Consider the following 25,577-nt stretch of genomic DNA (forward strand, 5'->3'; position numbering starts at 1 on the left):
GTTTAAGCCACCAGGTCTGGGACTCGAACCGCGGTTGACTACATAGGATTCCAATGAATATATAGCTATTACACCAATTGCTGGTTCCACTGTCCCTTTTTTAGAAGTCTACTGAATGTGAATTTCAACTCAAGGACAAAGGATCAAGAGTTCAAATCATTGGGGCCCAAGGCTGAATATCACCAATATAACATGTACAAATAAAACCTGAGTCTTTATAATGATTATTTTTGTCTTGTCCAGAGAGTACGTTCATTCTCCAGAGAGAGACAGAGAAGGAGAAAGCACCCCCCAGTGGGTTGTAGTCACACTGCAATCCCTTCTTCGTTTTTCTACCTGGTTGGGATTTGGGGAAGGCACACACATACGTCCAGCTTGTTTTTCAAGCTGCTGGGCTGGGATTTGAATCATGTGGTTGGCCATGTGCTGCCAGCCCTCAGGTTCTATTAAACATTTCTTATCATTGCAGTTTAGTTGTCAAATTTTATGGTTTTGTTTTTGTTTTTGTTATTTTTGAGAGGTTTTTGCTATAAGGGCGCATGCTCTTGCCAGAAAGACAGAGAGACAGAAAGTGAGAAATCACCCTCTCGGGAGGATGGCTACGCTGCAAGCCATTCTCCTCTCGGGATCTTGGACATGCACGCACACGCACCTGGTGTGAGTTTAAGACACTGGGTCCGGGACTTGAACCACGGTCGACTACATGGGAGTCCAGCGACATAGCCATTATGCCAACTGCTGGTCCCTGTATGTTCTTAATTACCAGAGAATGTGTATAGTTCCCAGAGAGCAAGACAGACAGACAGAAAGTAACCTCTGATGGGATGTGATCACCTTGCATTTCTTTTTCTTCCACATTTCCTCCATGTCAAGATTTTGGGCACACAAACACTGACATGTTTTTCAAGCCATCAGGGCCAGGACTTGAGCCATGATTGGCCATGAGAATCCATTGGAATCCCTATACATGGTATCTGACTACTGCACTGTGGGGACACCCTAGTATCCCATAATATTAATATATTTAGCTATTTGAAAGTTCTTAATTACTTGGAAGATAAAAATCACTAAAGCATTTACTTTTATAATAACTATACATTTTAAACTTAAACTGACAAAATTTCAACTTACAAAACACACACTTGTGTGTTTTATCTAGAATGTTTTACTTTTATTCAAAAATGGATATTCAGGGAACCAGCAGTTAGCGTAATGGTTATGTTGCTGGACTCCCACGTAGTCGACCGCGGTTTGTGTCCTGGACCCGGTGGCTTAAAACCCACACCGGGCACGTGTTTGTGCGTGCCCAAGATACTGGGAGGAGAATGGAGGAGAAGGGATTGCGGCGTGACCATCCCCCCTGGGGGGTGATTTCTCGCTTTCTGTCTCTATGTCTCTCTCTGTCTGTCTGGCAAGCGCACGCACCCTATAGTGGGGAAAAAAAAAAAAACCTCTCTCAAAAAAAAAATGGATATTCAGATGTTAACTTACTGTTAAATCTTCAAAATACATTCCTTGTTTACGTTCCTGAATTTTTTTAATAATTTAATTTTAATAATTATTTATTTTATTCATTCATTTATTTTTTAGTTTGATCAGAGAGAGACAGAGGGTAAGAGTGAGAGAGAGAGGAAGTGAGAAAGCAAGCCACCAGATTCAAGACTCGAATCCTGGTCGGCCATGTGGGAGTGTCCAGCACCTTAACCACCACGCCACCTGCTGGTCCCCATGTTCCTGATGTTTTATAGAGAGGTATAGTGGTAGCTGCATGAACATAGAGATACTGATACCCATGTAAGGGCAGGGGCACCAGAAATGTTGCAAAAGTAGGTAGTTGACTGTCGAACTGTCAGACCTTCTAAAGGTCAAAGCCAAAGTCAGATTCCAGAAACTGACATTGAGCTTCACCAGATCCCTACTTGGCATCCTTGTTGAGACTGTGATCTTCTGTATGGTCCTTTCCAGTGATCACTAGTAGAATTGAAGCTTAGTTCAAGGTTCCTCAAGGATTAGGGAACCTCTTTCATCCCAAAGTGGCAACTAATAGCCCAGTCCCCCTGCTACTTTAGACTGGGTGGTCAAGGGAGACCACTCAGAGATGAGGACATCTTGAGCAGAGACCTGAGAGAGAGAGCCACATGAGGCTATTGGAGAAGAGGTTCCAGTGGGTACAAAGGCTCTGAGCAAGAACCAGTTTTCTTATGTTGGAGGAGACCAGGACTGAAGCAGAGAAATGAAGAGGCAGAGGGAGGCCCGTGACCACTCGTGAGTTTGGCTCTTACTGGTTCCATGGGAAGCTGTTGGATGATGTAAATGGGAGTGATAGATTCTCATCTCTAAATGTCTGTCTCTTGTGGTTGTTAGGCGGTGAATGAATTGTAGGGGACCATAAGACAGCAGGAAGAGTTGGGCGGGGGAGGCTGCTGCTCTCTTGTGCCCCAGAGAGAAGGGGATAGAGGCTTAGATGGTGTGATAGTGAAAGATAGAGTAAAATGCATGGATTTGCCGGTGGGTTGGATCCAGGGTGGTGTGGGGGAAGAGCCAGGGATTTCACCCGCATGCTTGCTTTAGTCCAGTGACTATGCCATTTATTGAGTCCAGAAGACATGTAGAGCAACAGGTTTTAGAGCTGGGATGGGTGTTGAAGGTCGTGGCTCTGCAATGTGAATAGCATCATCTCTGCCCTGGACCGTGGCATGCTGTCACTAAAGATAGCAGTGAACTGGATGAGATGTCGTGTTAGCACGTAGGGTAGAGAGACGTATTCACTCACATGTTGTCTTTCAGCGTTTCCTGTAACGCTGTGTTCTGTAGTGGGTTACTTCCCAGGTGGGAGAGAGACTTTCCTGGCCCTGCTTCAGTGTGTTTGTACACTTATCTTTCAGTGACGCTTCCTAGCCAGTCGTCCAGAGGCTGTAGAGTGTGTTCAACACCCACCGCCACACCACGCCTATTAGTCCAGCTAAAGTGGTCTGCCCCTGCCCTTGTGTACTTGCTGGACCATGCCAGTTTTTCTATTAGGGCACATAAGTGTCATGGTATTGATTTCCAAAGCTTATGATTCAGTTCTCATGAGGGCTTTAAGAATGTAAAAAATGGGGAACCAGCAGTTAGCGTAATGGCGATGTTGCTGGACTCCCACGTAGTCAACTGCGGTTCGCGTCCGGGACCCAGTGGCTTAAAACTCACGCCGGGCGCGTGTGCGTGTGTGCCCAAGATCCCGAGAGGAGAATGGAGGAGAAGGGATTGCGGCGTGACCATCCCCCCTGGGGGGTGATTTCTCGCTTTCTATCTCTTTGTCTCTCTCTGTCTCTCTGAGCGCATACACCCTATAGCAAAAACCGCTCCAAAAAAAAAAAAAATTAGGTTTGGGCTGTTCCCATAGCTTAGCAGTTAAGCACCATCCTTAGAAAGCTGATCCCACGTGACTGGAAATGGTTCAAATCCTGACCCCAGTGGCTTGAAAAGGCAACCCAGCATGTGTGTGGAAGAGAAAAAATATGGCCTGATCATACTCCATGAGGTGCTTTTTCTCTCTCTCTGGTGAGCACCTGTGCCTTCTATAGATAATTATAAATAGGGCCAGCCAGGTGGCATGGTGGTTGGATCCCACATAGCCAACTGCACGGTTTGGGTTTTAGCAGCTTGAAAAGCACACTAGGTGCCTGTGTGTGCACCCAAAAATCTTGAGAAGAGAATGGAGGAGAAGGGATTGCAAAACGATCATCTCCCCTGGGGGTGCTTTCTCATTTTGTCTTTCTCTCTCTCTTCAGCAAGCACATGCACCATGTAGCAAATTTAAAAATAAATACATGGGGACCAGCAGTTAGCATAATGGCTGTGTCACTGAACTCCTATACTGCCGACCGCAGTTCAAGTCCTGGACCCAGTGGCTTAAACTCAGGCTGGGGGTGCATGCATGCCCAAGATCCTGAGAGGAGAGTGGAGGAGAAGGGATTATGGCGTGGTCATCCCCCCTGGAGGGCGATTTCTCACTTTCTGTCTTTCTGTCTGTCTCTGTCTTTCTGGCAAGCACACACACTCTATAGCAATAACCTCTTCAAAAAATAAAATAAAATAAATACATAATAAGTAAATACAGATAACTGGGGTCCAGCAGTTGGTGTAATGGCCATGTTGCTGGAGTCCCATATAGTTGACCGAGGTTTGAGTCCCGGATCCGGTTGCTTAAACTCACACCGGGCCCGTGTGCATGCGTGCCCAAGATCCCAAGACGAGAATGGAGGAGAAGGGATTGCAGCATGGCCATCCACCCTGGGGGGGTGATTTCTCGTTTTCTATCTCTCTGTCTCTCTCTCTCTTTCTGGTGAGTGCATGTGCCCAAAAAAAAAAAAAAAAGTGAATAAAAATAAGAATAACTGGATATGATTAAACAGTTTTAGAACCAAAAGAGAAAAACTTATTGCCAAAAGTTCTAATGTGTTTTAGAATAAAATATTATTTTTTTTAGCCTTCTGTTCTATAGACTATTTGGAAAGATATCTGACCTAACCAGCTATATTATTTGACTGTATTTATTTATTTTAACTTGATCAGACAGAGATGGAGGTGGGGGGGAGAGAAAGTGAGCCACCAGGCCCAGGATTTGAACTGCAGGCAACATGGGGAGTCCAGTACCTTAACCACCTGCTGGCCCCAATTCTTCTTCTTTTTCTTCTTTTTTTTTTAGGTTTCTTTTCTTTTCTTTTCTTTTCTTTTCTTTTCTTTTCTTTTCTTTTCTTTTTTCTTTTCTTTTCTATTCTTTTCTTTTCTTTCTTCCTCCTTCCCTTCCCTCCCTCCCTCTGTGCCTCCTTCCCTTCCCTTCCCTCCCTCCCTCCCTCCTTTCCTTCATTCCTTCCCAAGAGGGACAGAGTGAGGGGGGGGGGGGAGGGAGAGAGAACAAGCGAAATGGAGAAAGCAAGCCACTAGGTCCAGGGCTCTAACCTCCATTGGCCATGTGGGAATCCAGGACCCTTAACTACCATGCCACCTGCTGGCCTCAAATAAAATAATTCTTTAAAAAAAAAAATGCATTTCTCTGGGCCAACAGGTGGCATGGTGGTTAAGGTGCTGGACGTTCCCACATGGCTGACCACGGTTCTAGTCCTGGACCCGATGGCTTGCTTTCTCACTTTCCCTCTCTTTCTCTGTGTCTCCCTGGTCAAATTAAAATAAATGACTGAATGAATAAAGTTAAAATAAATAAATCTTTTAAAAAATGCATTTCTAGTAAGCTTCCAGGTGGTTTTAAGACACACTCAAGTCTAAGAACTTCTACTTCAGCTTACTCAAGGGAAAACACATAGGAATATATTTTAATATTGCTGCAAATAACGTAGACAGTCATTGGCCTTGGGAGTTGAGCCGTCTAATGTCTGCTTTACCATGTGTCCTTGGAAAAATTACTTATCCTCTTTGGATAGCTATTTCTTATTTTTAAAATAAATGGTAGTACCTGCTTCCTTCACAGAATTGCTGTGACAGTCAGAAGCCACACGTTAGGTTAATGTCACATTTTTAAGGGCTTAGAACTTTAGAATCAGGCAGATCGGGTTCAAATTTCAGTTCTCCCCTGGTTTTGCCTTTCTCTAGCTTTGTGACCCAGAACAGATAGCTTGAACTCCGGTTTCTCTCTGTACAGTGGGGACAGAAGTGCCAACCACACAGCAGTAGTTTAAGGAGTGTGTGCAGTGGAGTTTGTAGAAGCCATGCGGTGCTTGTCTTGTAAATGGTAGTTGTTACTTATTTTAAAAATGTGCTGTAGAGGGACCCACAGCCTCGTGGTGACAGGAGAGCAGATCCCACGTGGCTGACTGCAGTTCGAAGCACAACCCTGAGTTTGAGAAACAGGCTGGACATGTGTGTGTCTGTGCACCCAAACCTCAGCGTGGTGGAGAAATGGAAGAGAAAGGCTTGAAGTGTGACCGTGCCCCGTAGAGGGGTGCTTTTTCCCTTTTTCTGTGTCTCTCCATTTTTTGGTAATACGTGTATGTGCTCTCTGGCAATTAAAAAAAAAAAAAAGTGACAAAAGCCATAGAGACCAAAGTGGGAGATATAATCACACATGTGCGTGCTACCACTTGGGGAATAGTCTGCATTTTGTTGTAAGGGGAGGGCAGCTTCACTATTGCCATAAAGGAGTTCTCGAAGGCTTGGCCTGATAGTACTGTCCATGGCTACTTCCCTGTAGTCCCTGGCATTAGGGTATGTCATAGAGGTCTAGGGTAAGGAGTGTGTACCAAAACCAGAAATGGTTCTTGGCTCATGGTAGGTATTGGGTTTAATGGACCTTTGACCTAACCAATTATACTTATTTACTTTTTTTTTTTTTTAAATCGTCAGAAGGCATGTGCACTTTCCAGAGAGACAGAGGTGGAGTGAGGAGAAAAGCACCCCTCAGTGGTGCGTGGTTATTTCTCAGTTTCTTCTCCTCCATGTCACCATACTTTTGTGATTTTAGGTACTCATGCACTCACACCTGGCATGTTTCTCAAGCTGCCAGGGCCAGGATTTGAACCATGGTCTCATATAGGATCTGGCTCCATTAACTGCTAGGCCACGGGGCTAGCCCAGCTGTACTAACTTTAGACATTGATGGAATTGCCAAGAAGGAAATAGTATGTTTTTAGGAATACTTCTACTTTTTATTTTTTTTTAAATAATTATTCATCCAGTTTTTATTTATTATTATCATTATTTAATGTTTTTTTAAATAAACTGCCCAGTCCAGGACTCAAACTGCAGTTGACCATGTGGGAATCCAGTGCCTTAACCACTGTGCCACTTGCTGGTCCCAGCAATTCTACTTTTTAGATCAGTGATTTGATTATGAACATAGTCTTAGCCATACTCAAAGTAGAATCAGAAATAGGAATAAAACTTAGATTTGGTCCTGTTGTTGAGTATCTCCTATGATTGTTTCTGATTGGTATCAGAGTTTTAGGTTTCTTTCCGATTGTTGCATTTCATAGAATTCTTCTTACTTCATAAATTCGTGAAGTGTAATGATTCATACACTATCTTTTATCAGCAAAGTTCTGGCCAGACTTTTCATGCCTTGAACACACGTTCTGGTTTGTCTCACAGGTGGACTTCTGTGGGGAAATAGGCCACTTATTCACACTTTTTTCTCAGTCTGGTAGTGGCCCTGATGAAGAGCTTCCTGAGCCTTTAATGCACATCCTGGAGCTGGCGCAGTGCATCTGTGGAAGAGAATGGCCCAGCCGGCGAATGTCGGGGAGCTCCTCTCCATGCTGGATTCGCCCATGCTGAGTGTGCGGGATGATGTAACAGCCGTCTTCAGAGAGAGCCTCAACTCTGGTAAGTGGAGCAGATGTGCTAAAGAGAAAGGATCGACCCAGAGCTGATGAGGACCTTGCTGACCAGTTTTAGTTTTCATCTTTTTTAAGCCACCGGGAATTGGTGGTTTCATTCTGCATGTCTTAGACTTTTCTTATAGAAGAGTTCAGGTATACACACACAGGGTCAGGATGCAGACAGTGAACCCCAGACAGCATCAGTGTCTTACCATTCTCATTTCATCTTATCTCTTAGTTTTCAATCACTCTTCTTAGTATCTTAAAGCAGATCCCAGATATGTCATTTCATTTGTAAATTATGCATGTGTTGGTTTTTTGTTTGTTTGTTTTTCCGAGAGATTTTTGTTATAGGGCACACGTGCTGGCCAGAGAGACAGAAAGCAAGAAATCACCCTCTCTCCAGGGGGCAAAAGGCCATGCTACAATCTCTTCTCCTCCATTCTTCTCTCAGGATTTTGGGCACACGTGCACATGCACCCGTCATGAGTTTCAGGCCTCTGGGTCTGGGACTTGAACCACAGTCATCACTGTGGGAGTCCAGCACCTTAACCACTACACCACTTCCTGGCCCCTGCATGTAGTTTTAATAAGAAAAATGCTTAACCTCTATGTAATCAGAGAAATCCAAATGTAAATAATGCCGGTTTTTGCTTATCAGGTTGGCAACAATTAAATATTGATCATAGAAGTAGGCAGAAGTATAAATTGGTGTTCCACCTCTTTGGAGTATCTGTCAGCAACTTAAAAACACCACTTGGGCCATTTGTAAGACTCCATATCATCTTATATCATCTTATACCCTTGAATGAAATATAGTGAAAATTCAAAAAAAGCCAAGTCTCCTTCAATAGGCAGATGGTTCAGTTAATTACATAGACCCATGGAGTGGAACACTGGGAGGTTGGTTAAAAGAATGAAATAGGCCTTAGGGGCTGACATGGGATGGCGTCCATAGCACATTGTTAAGTGAGTGAACCACACATGTATACAGACCGTGTCTGTATGAACATGCGGGCTGATTGTGTGTATATGAGATTATATAAGTAGAAAGGGCTTGACAGGGAACATACACGTTTCTGGGGTCGGGAGGCAGATTGTGAGGAGGACTCTCACCTTTATGTCATGTACAGACAGGTGCTGCGTGATAACGTTTGGTCAGTGACGACCACATATACAATGGGGGACCATCGGCTGCACCACACAGCTGAAGTGTGGTGGCTTCTACTGTCTGGGTTTGTGTGAGGACACTGATGTTCACACAGTGCCAGCGTCACCTAATGACACATTTCTCAGAAAGAATCCCCATTGTTAAGCAATACTTGACTGAATTTTTATACAATCTAGATTTTTAACAATAGATGTGGATTTTTTTTAACTATTAAAAAGCAATAAAGGGAACCAGCAGTTAGCGTAATGGCTGTGTCGCTGGACTCCCACGTAGTCGACCGCGGTTCGCGTCCCGGACCCGGTGGCTTAAAACTCACGCCGGGCGCGTGTGCGTACGTGCCCAAGATCCCGAGAGGAGAATGGAGGAGAAGGGATTGCGGCGTGACCATCCCCCCTGGGGGGTGATTTCTCGCTTTCTGTCTCTGTGTCTCTCTCTGTCTGTCTGGCAAGCGCACGCGCCCTATAGCGAAAAAACCTCTCAAAAAAAAAAAAAAGCAATAAAAAAGAAAATAATAGCATTTCATATGCTTTTAGGGCTGTTTAGGCAAATAAGCTTGGAATTATTCTGTTGTTAAACCTAAATAAATTTAAGGAAGCTAAAGTGCAGTGCTCCGTGAAATTTGGGGTGATGAATCTTTTGACTGGCAGCATCTGAGATAAATTTAGAATGGTGAAGGAAGGGACTGTTAAAAATTGCCGTTTCTTTACGTAGACCGAGGTCCTGTGCTTGTGAACACCTTGGTGGATTATTACCTGGAAACCAATTCGCAGCCGGTGTTGCACATCCTGACTACCTTGCAAGAACCACACGACAAGGTAACCGCGGGACGAGCAGCGGGGTGTTCGCGTGTTGGGTGTCGGGGCAGCAGAGCAGCTCCTGTGCAGCCCCGCTGTACAGCTGGTCTAGAGCTTGTGCTTTGGTTTCTGTGCCCCAGTGGGCATGGTTCCCAGATTATAACCACACAGACAGATCGTTTGTACCACCCATTTTCCTAAAAAGTTTACAAGACAAAACACACTCAGAGGGTTTTAAGATCTTATTTAGGGAAGTCCTGTAATTTCAATACTATAATCCTGGAGTGACAGTTTGACCCTTAAGTTACCCATCTTTAAGCCTACGCTTTGAACAGGAATTTTAGTCCTGTTTCTCAGCCCCAAGCACTTGGAGGGCTCCTTTGTGACTTCCTTTGTCTGTGGTAAATAGCTGTGAAAGCATTGTAATTGCAGACTTTGGTGAGCCTTGGGTTCCTGTTTTAGAATTTGAAGCATGCATCTGTGTGTCTTTTACAGTGCAGCTTGTTTTTTTCTCTTTATTCTGGCTGAATTTTAACTTCTGCTACTATCTGATTTATATTGGGGGCCAAACCAGGGAGGCCAGACTGCTATAGTAATAGGTGGCTGCTTCCAGTCAGAACCTCTTCCAGCCTTAGCAGTCTGCGGCAGGCTTGGGACAGTGGTAATGGTAAGCAGCAGCCTATTTATACTTCAGGGTTAGGGGCCCTGAAGGAGCCTCCTCTCCTCTTTCAGAGCTGTGTTATAGGGATCTTTTGTCATGACTGCTTGCTGGCTCCCTTCTCTCAGGTCAAATGCAGCACTGTTTGATCTGCTAACATGGTGTGTAAAACCTTGAATTTGATCTTACCTGTTTGCCCCTTGCTTCCTGTTAGGGGAAGACCTGAGAGCTCGGAGTGTGTCACAGGTACCTGTGTTTGTGTTAACTTCTACATTCATCTGAGGATTTCCCTTTTCTTTTTTTTTTACATTTTCAGCACCTCTTGGACAAAATTAATGAGTATGTGGGCAAAGCCGCCACTCGCTTATCCATCCTGTCCCTGCTGGGGCATGTCATAAGACTGCAGCCGTCATGGAAACATAAGCTGTCTCAAGCACCTCTTTTGCCTTCTTTACTAAAATGTCTCAAGGTAGGCTATTTGTGAAAAGATTTGAGTAAAATGTCTTTAAAATAGTGTCTAAATTTTGAATAACTTAAGCTCACTAGAACTTAACTTTTAAGAGGTGAAAAACTTATAGGCAGTCAAGGTCTGTCTTGACGGGGTTTTCCTGTAGCCGCTCATCACTGGAAACGCCTCAGAGTGGCATGTGGTCTGCCTTGCTCACAGGACTGTTAGGTCCGAGGGGAGGAGCTATGTTGCAGAGTGATCGAAAGTATGAAAGAGCTCATACTCTTTTTTATAAAAAGAATTATTTTATTTATCTTTTATTTTATTTACTTATTTATTTATTTGATTTGACCAGATAGGGACAGAGTGTGTGTGGGGGGGGGGGGGAGAAAGAAAGCCGCCAGGTCTAGGACTCGAACCATGGTCAGCCATGTGGGAGTCTAGTGCCCTTAACCACCACGCCAGCCCTCATAGTCTTTTTTTAAATCCAGGTATTGCCACATCTCACAGATGCTGAGGGACAAATATGAACTCATTCCTGTTGAGAGGATGTCAGAATTTGAAAAACAGGCAGATGTAGCCATGCTAAAAATGACCCTAAGTTCAATTATTTGAAGAATTTGGATCTCAATGGTCCTGGGTGGGCAGTCTTTGAAGTTACCAGTGTGTCCATAGTTCACATGCAGAAAGAGGAGGCCATATGAAAAAACCGTAATAGAGCTGACAGGTCAGTAAGCACCAGTTCTTTTAAAAAGGGCTATCTTGACTTGGGCTTTGGAGGAAATGAAAGTGGTGGTGGCCTTGGTGAGCAGTGGAAGGAACCAGAAATTGGGATATTCCTTAAATAAGAATTTATTGTTTTTAAAATAATTTTGCCTAATGTTTTATACATTTTTTAAAAAATTTGAAAAGTCGGCAAAAAAAGGCATTTGATTTTTCTTGGTTGGGTTTATTTATTTATTTATTTTTTGAGGTAGATTTTTGCTGTAGGGCACACATGCTTGCTGGAGAGATAGAGAGTGAGAAAGTGAGAAATTACCACCCCAGGGAGGATGACCACACTGCGATCCCTTCTCCTCTGTTCTCCTCTAGGGATGTTGGGCACCCATACACATGTGCCCAGTGTGAGTTTTAAGCCTATGGGTTCAGGATTCAACCATGGTCGGGTATGTGGGAGTCCAGCGCCTTAACCACTATGCCACCTGCTGGCCCCAACATTTGATCTTTCTTGAATGTAATGTGTTTCAGAGTTGGTACTTGCGAAAGTTCTTGAAAACGTCACTGTGACTGTTCAGTATCTTCTATCCAGGCCGGTATGGTAAGGTCTCAGCCAGATGGGGTCAGTGTCACGTTAGATTGAACCTCTTCGGTTCCATCACTGTCCAACCTGCCCTCAGTTAAAAATATGCTAGCTTCTCTTTTGGGAACTCTCGTTTCTGTTTTTTTTTTTTTGTTTTTTTTTTTTTTGAGAGGTTTTTGCTATAGGGTGTGTGCACTCACCAGAAAGACTGAGAGTTCCTGTTGGTCGCAGGAACTCCCATTTTTAATTCTTCAGTAGCTAATAGAAAAATGGCTTAAAAGGTTTTTGGGACCCAGCAGTTGGTGTAATAGCTATGTTTTTGGACTCCCATGTAGTTGACCGTGGTTCAAATCATGGACCTGGTGGCTTAAACTCAACGCCGGACGCGTGCGCGTGCATGCCCAAGATCCCGAGAGGAGACAGGAGGAGAAGGGATTGTGGCGTGGCCATCCCCCCAGGGGGTGATTTCTCGCTTTCTGTCTCTGTTTCTCTCTCTTTCTGGCGAGCGCACGGGCCCTATAGCAAAAACCTCTCCAATAAAAAAAAAAAGAAAAGAAAAAGAAAAATGGCTTCAAAGGTTTTTAAACCATTTTAGGAGCACATCAGTTCTAGATACAGCTGTAATTAAGATTTTGTTGACATAAGTCCTACTGAGTTGAATTCTACACTTTTTTTTTTCCCACTAAATTCAGTGCATTTTTCTACACATAGAGGTAAACCTAGAACTTTATGGTTTTAATTTTGACAATGGCTGACTGAAACATTCAGGGCTGTTTACTTAGGTGTTCAAGTTCCTGGACTTGTTTCCTACCTATAAAATAAGAAAATGTGGCTAATATTAACTGTCTGTACTTAACAGTGACATGAAAACATCCAGTAGTGTTTGTTCCAGGATTGCCGAATCTTGGATTCATCTAATATAGCACCTGTAAAATGATTTTTGTGTTTTCCAACAAGGGTAACTACTTTATTATCCATAGAAGTGTGTCTCAAGAAGTCACATTGGTGGGACCAGCAGTTGGTATAAGGCTATGTCTCTGGACTCCCATGTAGTGGACCACAGTTCAAGTCCCGGACCCGGTGGCTTAAATTCACATAGGGTGCATGTGCTTGCATGCCCAAGATTCCGAGAGGAGAGTGGAGGAGAAGGGATTGCGGCATGGACATCCCCCCTGGGGGGTGATTTCTCGCTTTTTGTCTCTCTGTCTCTCTCTGTCTTTCTGGCGAACGCATGCGCCCTATATCTCTTGTGTTCGGGAGAACGCGCGCCCCCAAAAAAAAAAAAAAAAAAAAAAAAAAAAAAAAAAAAAAAAAAAGTCACATTGGCAGGGTATCATAAAATTGTGTATTTGATGTTAAGATGAAAACAGGAGCAGTTTTTTTTTTTTTTTTTTTTTTTTTGAGAAAGATTTTTGCTATAGGGCATATGTACTCGTCAGACAGAGAGACAAAAAGCAAGAAATTGCCCTCTAAGGGGAATGGCCACACCTCAGTCCTGTCACCATTCTCTCTCGGTACTCTGGGCACGCAAGCATATGTGCCTGGCATGAGTTTAAGCCCCCATGTGCGGACCCGTACCACGGTTGACTATGTGGGAGTCAGCGACGTAACGATTTTGCCATCTGCTGGTCCCGAAAACAGGAAGTTTTAACAACTTAATATTTTTTAAACAAATAAATTGATGACAACAGAATCTAGTTTTGAAACACAACATTTAGTTCAGGTTGTGAAACTTTTTTTTTTTAAAGAATTATTTTATTTAACTTTTATTTATTATTATTATTATTATTATTATTATTTTCCAGTTTGATCAGAGAGAGACAGAGAAAGTGGAAGTGAGAAAGCAAGCCACCAAGTCTGAGACTTGAACCATGGTCGGCTATGTGGGAGTCCAGCGCCTTTAACCACCATGCCACTTGCCGGCCCCGTGAAACTCTTTCCTTAAAGAGTAAATCTTGAATATTAATCATAGGTTATATTCAAATCTTCAGTTAGAATGTGATGATAGATGAATTAAGGCAGTCTTTTTCACTGAATTCATTATATAGTCTCATTATATACTCTGAATTTTCCAGGGCTGGCAGGTGGCATGGTTGTTAATATGCTAGACTCTCACATGGTCAGCCATGGTTCGGGTCCTGGACCTGGAGGCTTGCTTTCTCACTTTCTCTCTCTCTCCAGTCATATTTTAAAAAATGATAATAATAATAAAATAAAATTTAAAATATACATTCTGAGTTTTCCTGTCAGTTTCTTGTATTATTACTAAGTATCATAAAAGGCTTGGTGCTTGATGTGAAAATTAAATATAGGGACAGCTTGTGGCGTAGTGATTGGGGCATCTGGATCTACATGGCCAACTGCACAGTTTGAGTCCTGGACTCTGTAGCTTGAAAAACACGCCAGGAGTGTGTGTGTGTGTGTCCGTATATGCCAAAAATCCTGAGAGGAGATGGGCGGAAAAGGGACTGTGGTATGGCCATCCACCCTGGAACCTGTTTTCTCACTCCCCACACCCCCCAGCCCATCTTTCCAGTGAGCGCATGTGCCTTATAGCAAAAAAATTAAAAAAAAAAAAATTTGGAGAGGCCAGCATGGTGGTTAAGGCGCTGGATTCCCACATGGCCAACCACAGTTCAGGTCCCAGATCTGGTGACTTGAAAATCACACTAGCATTTGTACATGCCCAAAATCCCAGGAAAAGACTGGGGGAAAAGATGTGGTATTCCCCACAATGGGTGATTTCTCACTTTCCCTCTCACTGCTTCTGTCTGTCTCTGGTGCACTCATGTTCCCTACGGCAAAAACATAGAAAAAGATGACTCTCAGATGCTAAAGATTCCTTTTGTAATAGGAATAATGGCTGTTTTAGCTACATGGTGTCTTTTGATTAATAACTTGTTCTGTAAATCTGAATTTCAGTTTCCTAGCTAACATCTATGATTTAATTACGGGTCAGGTGAGCTGCCGTAGCTAGTTAGGGTTGACTCATTTCCCATCAGGCATTAACTGTCTTCAAATAGCTTAAAGTTACTTGACTGCATAGTTAAACTAGAGATATGGTTAGCGGTTACCATAACTTCTTTAGTTCGTTGGTCTCTAAATAGTGCTATGAAGTGAGCCATTACGTTCATTTGTTATCACTGTTCAAATTTCTTCTTTGCTTTTACTTCTGTTGTAGTCCTTTGAGAAATAGTGAATTCATTGTCAATGCAAGGTATTTTTGTTTGTTTTACATTTTTGCCATAGGATGCATGTGTTTGCTTGAGGGAGAGAGAGAGAAAGAAAGTGAGAAATTATACACACACACACACACACACACACACACACACCCTGGGGGAGATGATCCTGCCACAGTCCTTTTGTCCCCTTTTCTCCATTCTCCTCTTGGGATTTTGGGAATGCACACACAACACCTGACGTGAATTTTAAGCTACAGGGTCCGGGACTCAAACCGTGGTCGGCCATGTGGGAATCCAGTGCGTTAACCACCACACCAGCTGCTGGTCCTGTTGTTTTTTGTTTTCTTTTCTGGAGAGGTTTATTTATTTATTCTTTTGCTATAGGGCGCATGCGCTCACCAGAAAGATAGAGAGAGACAGAAAGCGAGAAATCACCCTCCTGGGGGGATGGCCACGCCACAGTCCCTTCTACTCTATTCTCTTTTCTGGATCTTGGGCACACATGCACATGCGCCCGGTGTGAGTTTAAGCCACCAGGTCCAGGACTCGAACCGTGGTCGACTATGTGTCGACAAATGGCGACATAGCCATTATGCCAACTGCTGGTCTCTGTTTACTCTTTCTAATTGACTTAAAAAAATAAATATTTTAGGATTTGGTTGAATGAACAAAAGCAGAGCAGCACTCCTGTGTTGTTAAAAAACAACTTGTGCTTTCATCCAAGTGCTGTAGTAGGGCATCTTCAGTCCTTGGGAGTCCCCACGTCAGCTCTACATGCAGCTCCCCAATTAGGTTGTGTAGTACTCTAGGTGAGTATTGAAAACGGCCCTCCCAGGTTTATTGCAGTAGAGCTGGGCTCAGAAGTTTTCCTGTTGAGTCTGTTCAGTGATCTTCCCTTGGAGCCCTTAGGGATAGGGAGGTGAGCATGTGAGGGAACACCCGCTCAGTGACCTCCTCGTATTAGCACCTCTTCATGTGCTGTGTGGCGCTGTGTCTGACAGGTGCTTCTTCCTGACCTTTCCTCCCGCAGGTGGACACAGATGTCGTCGTCCTAACAACGGGCGTCTTAGTGTTGATAACCATGCTACCGATGATTCCACAGTCTGGGAAACAGCACCTTCTCGATTTCTTTGATATTTTTGGTCGTCTCTCATCATGGTGCCTGAAGAAACCAGGTATAGGGGCCAGTAGGTGACATGGTAGTTAAGGCACTGGATTCCCATGTGGTTGACCACAGTTTGTGTCCCAGACCTGGTGGCTGGGAAATCACGCTGGGTACATGTGCTTACATGCCCCAAATCCCGGGAAAATGGAGAAGAAGGGATTGTGGTCATCCTGAAGGGCGCTATTTCACTTTCCCTCTCACCGTTTCTGTCTGGTGCACACATGGAAAAAAAAAGAAAGAAAGAAAGAAAGAAAGAATGAAAAAGAAGCCAGGTATAGATCTCTGTATACCTGTCAGACCCTACCAGGTGGATGCTTTCATTATTTATTTATTTTTTTCTCATTTTGCCAGAGGGCACATGCACTTGCCAAAGGGAGGCACAGGAAGAGGGAGAAGCACCCATGTTTGGGATTTTAGGCATGTGTGCACACACACCTGGTATGTTTCTCTAACCACTGAGTCTTGTACTTGAACCATGTGTAGCCTTGTGGGATCTGGCTGTCTTAAACCACTAGGCCACGGAGCCGGCCTGAATGCTTTCTTCATTGAGTAACAGGTCATGAGCTGTAAGGGAAAGTTATGTAGAATGTAATAGCTGAAGTGAGTGGTTTTTACTTCAATAGATCAGGAATACCTTCTGTAAGATACATGGCTACTGAGATACCTTATTCCCTGTCTAAAAGAATTAGCCGTCAGAGAAACTGAAGGGATGTGAGACGGCTTGATTTTGAGTAGTTATGTTCAGGAGCACCTTCCTCCTCTATCGTAGCAGTATAGGACTGAGCCTGCCAGACAGTTTCATCTTACTCTGCCACTCTGTGGTGACAGACACAGACTTCTGGTTCTGAGACCTTGTTCGTGGTGTGTGTAGAGAGAGGCAGGAAAATGCATGTCCTCTTGAGCGTTCCGGTTTCAGTTGCAAGTGGGATTTTTTTTTTTTTCCCCGTATCGGCAGATAGCACAGTTCTATCAAAGTGATTTAGAAGATAGAAGCATGTGTATCTTTTAGTAACACTTGTGCGAGATGTTCATATAAAAAGGATGAAATGTGTGAGACAGGTGAGACTCCTGTTTAGGAGCAAGTGACAAGCCCAGACCGATGTGATGTTCTGTTCAGTCGGATCGCCTGTGGGAGGGAGGAGTCTTGATTGTGGAGAGCGTTGTGTGTACTGTGAACTTAGAGGGTTCTGTAGGGCCTTGGTAAGGCCAGATGAACTGAACTCTCACTTTCTCCCTCAGCTCTTTAAACTAACATATGGATACTAGCGTTTTACTCTGGTTACAAATCTGGATAGTTAGGTTACATGTTGATTAAAAGTTCCCCACACATCCATTTCTCAGATCCTTCCGTGCTTGTTATACGCAGGCACAGTGCAAGGCACTGAGGGTGCAAAGCGAAGCAGCCCTTTTCTCAAGACACGCATGCTGACTGAGGCTGTGGAGAAGTATCATCACAGGTTTCAGGGAGAACAGCTGTCATCAGAGAGCAGTTCAGCATTGTGAGAACGTTTGGTATCTTTCTTGGGGGACTGCTGGAGAGGAGGGCAGAGATCAGATCAGTACAAGCCTTTATAGGTCACACTAGGTAGATTGAGTTTACCTAAAAATGGCATCAGAAGCCACTGATGGGTTTTCAGTAGAGGTATCTGATGTGTTCAGATTTGCATTCTAGACGACTCTGATGTCTGGGCATGCGGTGGAAGTATATATGAGTAAAACGCCGTGCTAGCAGCTTTTACACACCATCTTATGTCTGACTAAAAGTGTCCTGTCAACGGTTCCCTTCTCAGGCCACGTGACAGAAATCTACCTTGTCCACCTCCACGCCAGTGTCTATGCGCTTTTTCATCGCCTCTATGGGATGTACCCTTGCAACTTTGTCTCCTTTCTGCGTTCTCACTACAGTATGAAGGAAAACTTGGAGACTTTTGAAGAAGTGGTCAAGGTAAGTTGAAGCTCCTCATTTATTTGAGACTTAGTGTACTATTTTTTTTTTTTGAGAGGTTTTTGCTATAGGGCGTGTGCGCTCACCAGACAGAGACAGACAGAAAGCGAGAAATCAACCCCCAGGGGGGATGGCCACGCCGCAATCCCTTCTCCTCCATTCTCCTCTCGGGATCCTCGGCACGCACGCACACGCACACGCACGCACCCGGCGTGAGTTTAAGCCACCAGGTCCGGGATTTGAACCGCGGTCGACTACATGGGAGTCCAGTGACATAGCCATTACGCCAGCTGCTGGTCCCGAGACAGTGTACTACTTAGGCAGGCTACGTTTATAACTTTTGTATAGATGGCAGATGGGAATTTTAGAAAGAAATTCATCCGTCTTTCCAAGCCCCTTTTCATCCCTAGGCAACCACTAATCTACTTGCTTCTTTATAGATTTGCCCATCCTGGACATTTCACATAAATGTGCTCATATATCATGGGGCCTTTGTGCCTGGCTTCTTTTATTTAACATAATGTTTCCAAGTTCGTCCATGTCATAACATGTATCAGAACTTCATTCCTTTTAATCATCGAATAATATTTCATCATGGATATGTCACAAAAATTCAGCCCCTTCTAACTTGTCAACTCCAACTCTTCTAGCCGATGATGGAGCATGTGCGGATTCATCCGGAATTGGTGACTGGATCCAAGGACCATGAACTGGACCCTCGAAGGTACAGAAATGAGAGTCTCCTTGAGAGTGAAAATGAGGTCTAGGTGATGTCCCTGTTGAGATATTTCTTGGAAATACAGACATTCTGCTTACAGAATCCTTCCATTTGGAAGGACTTGTACAGCTAAAACATCATGAGTCTCAGTCCTGTTCCTCCCAATTTGAGCATAGTAACTCCTTTAGCAGCATGGAGGGACATTACAGTACATGTGCCTATCTCCCAGAGCCCCAGAAAGCCTTCCCCCTCAGCGGTCCAGTGATTGAGTGAAGTGAATGGCAGAGAACAAGTGGATTACAGAAAAGCTGCATGTCTCGTGCTTGGCCTCCCTGGGCTCCGTCTCCATCCTGCTTAGCCTGGTGACTGCTGTCCTCTGTGGGGCCACCAGAGCTCCCAAGGTTGGTCTCGGCAGAAATCAGTTCTATGAGGTTTCTTGTGTGGATACCAGGCACAGTGGAGAGAGGGGCCGAGGTCGAGCCGTGAAGGAGGGAATTCAAGATCTCCTATCTGAGAGGTGAGGAGCTCAGCTCCTTCTTCCTGCCTCTCTCTGGCAGCCAGGCTTCTGTGCCCCACTCAGGGAACTGGACTTCTTCTAGGGAAAATGACCCCTGGACATCTGACATTTGGGGACCTTTCACTGAAAAGCTGGCTCATTGCCTGATCCCCAACAGGGAATCTCACCTCGCCATAAACCCTGCTTCTGACACTGAGAGCTTCAGTCAGACGGAAGCAAATTTATCGTGAGATATATGTAGGGAAGTATAGCAAATGCATAGTTAACTTGTTTTTGTTTTTAATGAGAGAGCAAGCAGGTGTGGGTGGGAGGGTTTGTGTGGGTGTATTTGACAAGGTCTCGCCATGTCGTGATCATCTTGCCCCAGCTGCCCTGGCTAGGACCACAGGTGCATGCCACTGTGCCAGGCCTGTTCAGGTTAAGCAGGGAACTGAACCTGGGCCTCCCATGTGGCTTCACTTTCCTTGAGAGTTTACAGGAACCCTCTGCACAAGGTCACTGTGAGGCTAAGAAAGGAGAGGCTCACCCTCATCAGAACATCTGGCGAGGACTTTAGCCAGGGCCAGGAACTGGGCCAGACGGAGGCCAGAGGAGTGGGGCTGGTCTGTGTCAACTGCTTCCAGCTCTCAGGAATAAGTCAGCAGAATCCTTCTGTGGAATGAATGTTTTCAGCTGATCTGACAAAGAAAAGAGAGTACTTCATAAGTACATGGTCAAGACAAGCTAAATGCAGACAAGTTAGCTAGGCCAGGGTCGCCTTGCTCTGTCCCTAGTTAAAAAGGTGGTGCAGGGCAGCAGGAACCACAGGTAGGGCCTGCGCCTGTCTCTTGGCAGTTCTGTCCTGGTCTGGACTGGTGGTCATCTGTGCCTGATACCCAGCTGTCACCCTGTTCTGGACCTTCCCAGAATTCCTCTCCTGTGGAGGATCTCCCATGCCCTGTATCTCATATTTTCTTTCTTGGTTTACTCTTGTTGCTTTGGAGTATGTCCTCGAGTAGTTTCTGAGGAAGGACACTGGGTGGACGTCCAGGCAGGGAGTGCATCTCATTCAGTAATTTGATGATGCTCTTCTGTTGCCACCTTGCTCCCAGCGTTGCTGTTGAAACCTACAGACATTATGGTTTCCGACTTTCTGCGTTTGCCGTGTTTTTTTCCGTGGGAGCTGGTAGAGTGTTCCCTCTCTTGTCATAATTCCAAAATTTCCTAGTGATGTACCTTGATATGAATCTCTTATTGTTCGGTCTAAAACCTCTAAGTTCTGGGACATTCTCTTTAATTATTTTGCCCTTGGTTTCTCCTCCTCTATTCAGTCTCTCCTTCTGGGTCTCCAAGCATTCAGACTGGGACCTCCTGGAATGGTTCTCTGCTTTTTTCTCACCTGTTTTTTTGTTTGTTTGTTTGTTTGTTTGTTTGTTTCTACCTTTTCTACTTTCCGAGAATTTCCTTACCTTTAGTTTTGAATCCTCCTGTTGTAGTCATGTTTTTAACCTGTCAGAGCTCTTCTTAGTGCTGTACCGCTTTATGGTAGCCTGCTGTTTCATGGATGTAGTCTTTCTGTTTTCGGTAATTAGACTGTTTTTCTTTTCCCCTGCATAATCTGTTTCTTCTAAGCTGCTCTCTCTCTCTCTTTTTTTTTTTTTTTTGAGAGGTTTTCGCCATAGGGTGTGTGCGCTCGCCAGACAGACAGAGAGAGACTTAGAGACAGAAAGCGAGAAATCAACCCCCAGAGGGGATGGTCACGCCACAATCCCTTCTCCTCCATTCTCCTCTCGGGATCTTGGGCACACATGCACACGTGCCCGGCGTGAGTTTTAAGCTACCAGGTCCGGGATGCGAACCGCGGTCGACTATGTGGGAGTCCAGCGACATAGCCATTATATAACTGTTGGTTCCCTGCTCTCTTTTGTTTTATTTTCTTTTTCTATTTTGAGGGAGACATTTTTGCTATAGGGCGTGTGCATTCACCAGAAAGAGAGACGGAGAGAAAAAAAGTGAGAAATCACTCCCCAGGGGGGATGGCCACGCTGCAATCCCTGCTCCAGTCTCCTCTCAGGATCTTGGGCACGCACGCATACGTGCCCCGCGTGAGTTTAAGCCACCGGATTCAGGACTCGAACCGTGGGTGACTACATGGGAGTCCAAGGACATAGCCATTACGCCAACTGCAGGTCCCAGTTTTATTTTATTTTATTTTTTTTTAATAATTATTTTTATTTAACTTTATTTAATTATTTATTTTAATTTGACCAGAGAAGGACAGAGTGAGAGAGAGAGAGAGAGAGAAAGCAAGAAAGCAAGCTGCCAGGTCCAGGACTCGAACTGCAGTCAGCCATGTGGGCATTCAGCACCCTTAACCACCTCACCACCTGCTGTGAGACTTGTTGACTTTGAGTGTCGTCATATGTTGACCGCAACACTGATGGTGGTATTGTTCTCTTCTTGAGCTGTTCATCATTTTTAAGGAAAGAGTCTTCTGATCTCCAGGCTGCTAAGGGTCTGGCTACTGCTGCGGGAAAAGACTGGTAGTGGGAAGGGCTAGGTGGTCTTGGCATTCAGAAAGTATGTGCCCCTTACCCTTCATTTAGATTGGTGCTCAGGCCTCAATTCTTCTGGAATACCTTGTCCAGAAATTCCTCGATTAACTCTCTAGAGAATAAGAGCTGAGACTTGGGAGCATGGATTAGGAGGGACCTTGGGAGCCTGCAACAGGTTTCCTCCTGCCTTCCATATCTTAGCTCCCCTCATCTGCATGCTGCTCACCTCCAGCTTTAAGTGCACTTGACACTGTAAGTTCTTAGCATTGTAAGGAGTCTGCAGTGTCGATGGGGTTGAATGGTGGTGACTCACTTCCCTGGAGTTGCTGTGACACCAGCAGCCTATTGGTTTTCTCATGTCAGAAGCCCATAGTGCTATTCTCTTACCCTGTTCTCCTCCTCCTCGTGGGTTCATTTTAAAAGCCGTGGGACTTCAGTAGGCTGTACCACTGTGCACAACTCAATCAGCCGTGGAAGCCCTCCACTTGTGTAGCTTCGCTCACCTCAGCAAGGAAGGTCATCTGGCTTTTGAAGACAGCCCTAATGTGCAAGTCAGAGCCCAACATAAGAAAAAGAGCTTGAAAGAAGCAATAATGACACAGAGAGTGGAAGAAAATGTCTGCAAGAGCTATAAAGATAAGCTATTGTGCATATAAAAAGATCAGGATGCCACCAAAAAGGAACATCCTAAGACTAAAGAAAGAACTCTTGAAAAATTTAAAAAGATCACCGAAGTAAACATTCCAATGAAAGCATTGGATGGTAAAGTTGAGAATATCTCAGCAAGCAGGGCCAAAGAATAGAGATAGATGACATGAGAAGAGATTTAGGATGAAAAGTCCAGAAAGTCCAACATCCAACTACAAACAAACAGTAGTTTTAAACAGAGAAGACTTCGGTGGGGGAAGAAATCTTAAAAGAAAGAATACAAAAAATTGTTTAATGTCCCTTGACTTGAAGGACATGATTCAGATTAAAGTGGTTTACCTCATATCCAGCTCAATCAATGAAAAAGAACACCATTAAGATTCAGGATTGTGTTCAAAATACCAGGCCCAAATGCTTGCTAAAGATCTGAAATCAGAGTGGTAGGGGACCAGCAGGTGGCGTGGTGGTTAAGGTGCTAGAAACTCCCACATGGCTGACCATGGTTCAAGTCCTGGACCTGGTGGCTTGCTTTCTCACTTTCCCTCTCTCTATCTCTGTGTGTGTCTCTCTGGTCAAATTCAAATAAATGAATGAATAAATAAAATAAATAGTTAAAAAAAAGATTTAATAAAAAAAAAAGAAATCAGAATGGTATTAGTTTCTGAGATACCTTTAGAATTGAGAGAAAAAGGTTGTCAGCTGAGGATTAACCCAACCAGGTTGCCTGTCAAGCATGAGGCACTTTAGAAAATGCAGAGTCACATATATCCCGTGTCCTGCCGCAGCTCACCATTGGAATGCGCACTCTAAAATCGAGTATCCTCACAGAGGAAGAAGGTAGAGTCTAGGAAACCGGGACCTAATCTGGGCTTGGTCAAGGAGAGTGTGAGGGCAGTGACTGCATAGCAGGCTGAGACAAGAGGAGAGGGAGATGTCCTGCTGCATTTCTGGTATTTCATTATGAAGAAGGCATTGTTTTAGGCTGGTAGAATAAGTTTTGGAAAGGGACCAGCAGTTAGCGTAATGGCTTTGTCGCTGGACTCCCATGTAGTCGACCGTGGTTCGAGTCCCAGACCAGGTGGCTTAAACTCACACCGGGTGCGTGTGCGTGTGCATGCGTGCCCAAGATCTCGAGAGGAGACTACAGGAGAAGGGATTGTGGCGTGGTCATCCCCCCTGGGGGGTGATTCTCACTTTCTGTCTCTCTGTTTCTCTGTCAGTCTGGCGAGCGCACGCGCCCTATAGCAAAAACCTCTCAAAAAAAAAAAGAATAAGTTTTGGAAGAGTTAGTGATAGATACGCAGAACGTTGAAGACAGAAAAGGAAAAACACCAGGGCCAGCCACACTGAACAAGAAAAGAAAAGTGACCGTAGCGCACTTTGGCTCAGCCGTGAGTGTGGTACTCAGTAATGAGTTGTCATAACTGTTGACATAGATGTTCAAAACAAAACAAAACAAAACTGACATACTATTATGTCATTGGAAACGTAACACATTTTTGCATAGAGACACAGAAAAATACGTCATGAGTTTTCCAAAGACCCAATATTTTGAGAGCATACCATAATCTTATGCGATGATGCCTAAAATTCACAAATCAAGAAATTGAAAGTGTAGGGCACAGTCTTTAGAAACACGGAGGCAGAATGGCAACTCAGCTAACGGCATTGGAAGCAGCTGCCCATGTGCGTGCACTCTGAGAGATGGGAGGTACCTTTTACAGTGATAGACTTTTTAAAAACTTTTTCCCTTTGGCGACCAGCAGATGGCATAATGGCTATGTTGTTAGACTCCCATGTAATCTACTGCAGTTCAAGTCCCAGACCCGGTGGCTTAAACTCACGCCGGGCATGTGTGCATGCATGCCCGAGATCCCGAGAAGAGGATGGAGGAGAAGGGATTGCGGCGTGGCCATCCCCCCTGGGGGGTGATTTCTCGCTTTCTGTCTGTCTGTCTCTGTCTTTCTGGCGAACGCACGTGCCCTATAGCAAAAAACCTCTCCCCTCCAAAAAAAAACCTTCCCTTTGTACATGGTAGAGCAAGTGTGCACATACCAGACAGAGAGACAGACAGAGAGAGAGAGAGATGAGCACCTTCCGTGTGACCCAGTCATGCTGCAACCCCTCCCTCCAGTCCTCCAGCCCATCGGATCTTGGGCACTCATACATGTGCCTGGCATGTTTCAGGCTAACTGGGCAGGGATTTGAACCAAGATGGTCATGAGATCTGGCCTGTCTTGACCAGTGCATCACCTCTGCATCATGGGGCGGGCTCTATATTGACATTTACTGTATTTCATTGACTCTAAGATACTAATTGTTGTCTGATATGTTTTATGTACATCTGAGGAAAAAAATGCCAAACAAAGTTAGACCTAGTTCCCAATTACAGAGAGATTAAAATATCAAAATCGCATTTAAGAATCAAAGGGGCCAGCAGGTGATGTGGTGGTCGGGGCGCTGGACTCGCTCATAGTTGACTGTGGTTGGAGTCCAGATTTGGTGACTTGAAACTCAGGCCAGGTATTTGTGTGTGCACCCGGAACCCCGAGAGAATGGAGGAGGAGAGATTTTTGGAGTGGACAGCCTCCCTGGGGGCGTGATTTCTCACTTTCTGTCTGTCTCTCTGGAAGTGCACATGCCCTGTAGCAAAAATCTTCAAAAAAAAAAAAAAACCAAGGAAATAGAGGGCTGGCTTTCTGGCCTGGTGGTTAAGGCAGCTGGATCCCATATGGGCAACTGCAAGACCCAGCAGCTTGAGAAAAACGCTTGGTATTTGTGTGTGTGTGCGCCCAGTGTACTAACAGGGGGAGAGATGGAGGAAAAGGGATTGTGGCGTGGCCATTCCCCACAGAGGTGCTTTTTCCTTTCCCTCTCTCTCTGGTGAGTGCACATGGTCTCTTAAAAAAAGAGAGAGAGAGGGAACCAGCAGTTAGCGTAATGGCTATGTTGCTGGACTCCCACGTAGTTGACCGCGGTTCGTGTCCCGAACCCGGTGGCTTAGAACTCACGCCGGGCGCGTGTGCGTGCGTGCCCAAGATCCCGAGAGGAGAATGGAGGAGAAGGGATTGCGGCGTGACCATCCCCCCTGGGGGGTGATTTCTCGCTTTCTGTCTCTATGTCTCTCTCTGTCTGTCTGGCGAGCGCACGCGCCCTACAGTGAAAATCTCTCCAAAAAAAA

The 25,577-nt window shown here is 44.7% G+C and overlaps 1 protein-coding gene across 5 annotated transcripts in view; it reads left to right on the forward strand.

The window, feature by feature from the left end:
* Positions 1 to 25,577, forward strand: part of TSC1 (TSC complex subunit 1) — a 67,876-nt gene that overhangs the window by 15,153 nt on the left and 27,146 nt on the right. For 4 of the 5 annotated variants that reach the window (XM_006164307.2, XM_006164306.3, XM_006164308.3 and 1 more), the window contains exons 3-8: positions 7,135 to 7,320; positions 9,199 to 9,302; positions 10,256 to 10,408; positions 15,900 to 16,044; positions 17,825 to 17,979; positions 18,630 to 18,703. In XM_006164307.2, coding sequence (XP_006164369.1) covers positions 7,215 to 7,320; positions 9,199 to 9,302; positions 10,256 to 10,408; positions 15,900 to 16,044; positions 17,825 to 17,979; positions 18,630 to 18,703 — 737 coding nt within the window. In that variant the 5' untranslated portion in view covers positions 7,135 to 7,214. Of the gene's footprint in view, positions 1 to 7,134; positions 7,321 to 9,198; positions 9,303 to 10,255; positions 10,409 to 11,635; positions 11,706 to 15,899; positions 16,045 to 17,824; positions 17,980 to 18,629; positions 18,704 to 25,577 lie in introns of those variants that run through there. The other variant, XM_014582452.2, reaches the window with a different exon arrangement.

This window comes from Tupaia chinensis, unplaced genomic scaffold (assembly GCF_000334495.1).
Source record: "Tupaia chinensis unplaced genomic scaffold, TupChi_1.0 Scaffold143602_1, whole genome shotgun sequence".
In the NCBI taxonomy this organism is placed as follows: Eukaryota; Metazoa; Chordata; class Mammalia; order Scandentia; family Tupaiidae; genus Tupaia; species Tupaia belangeri.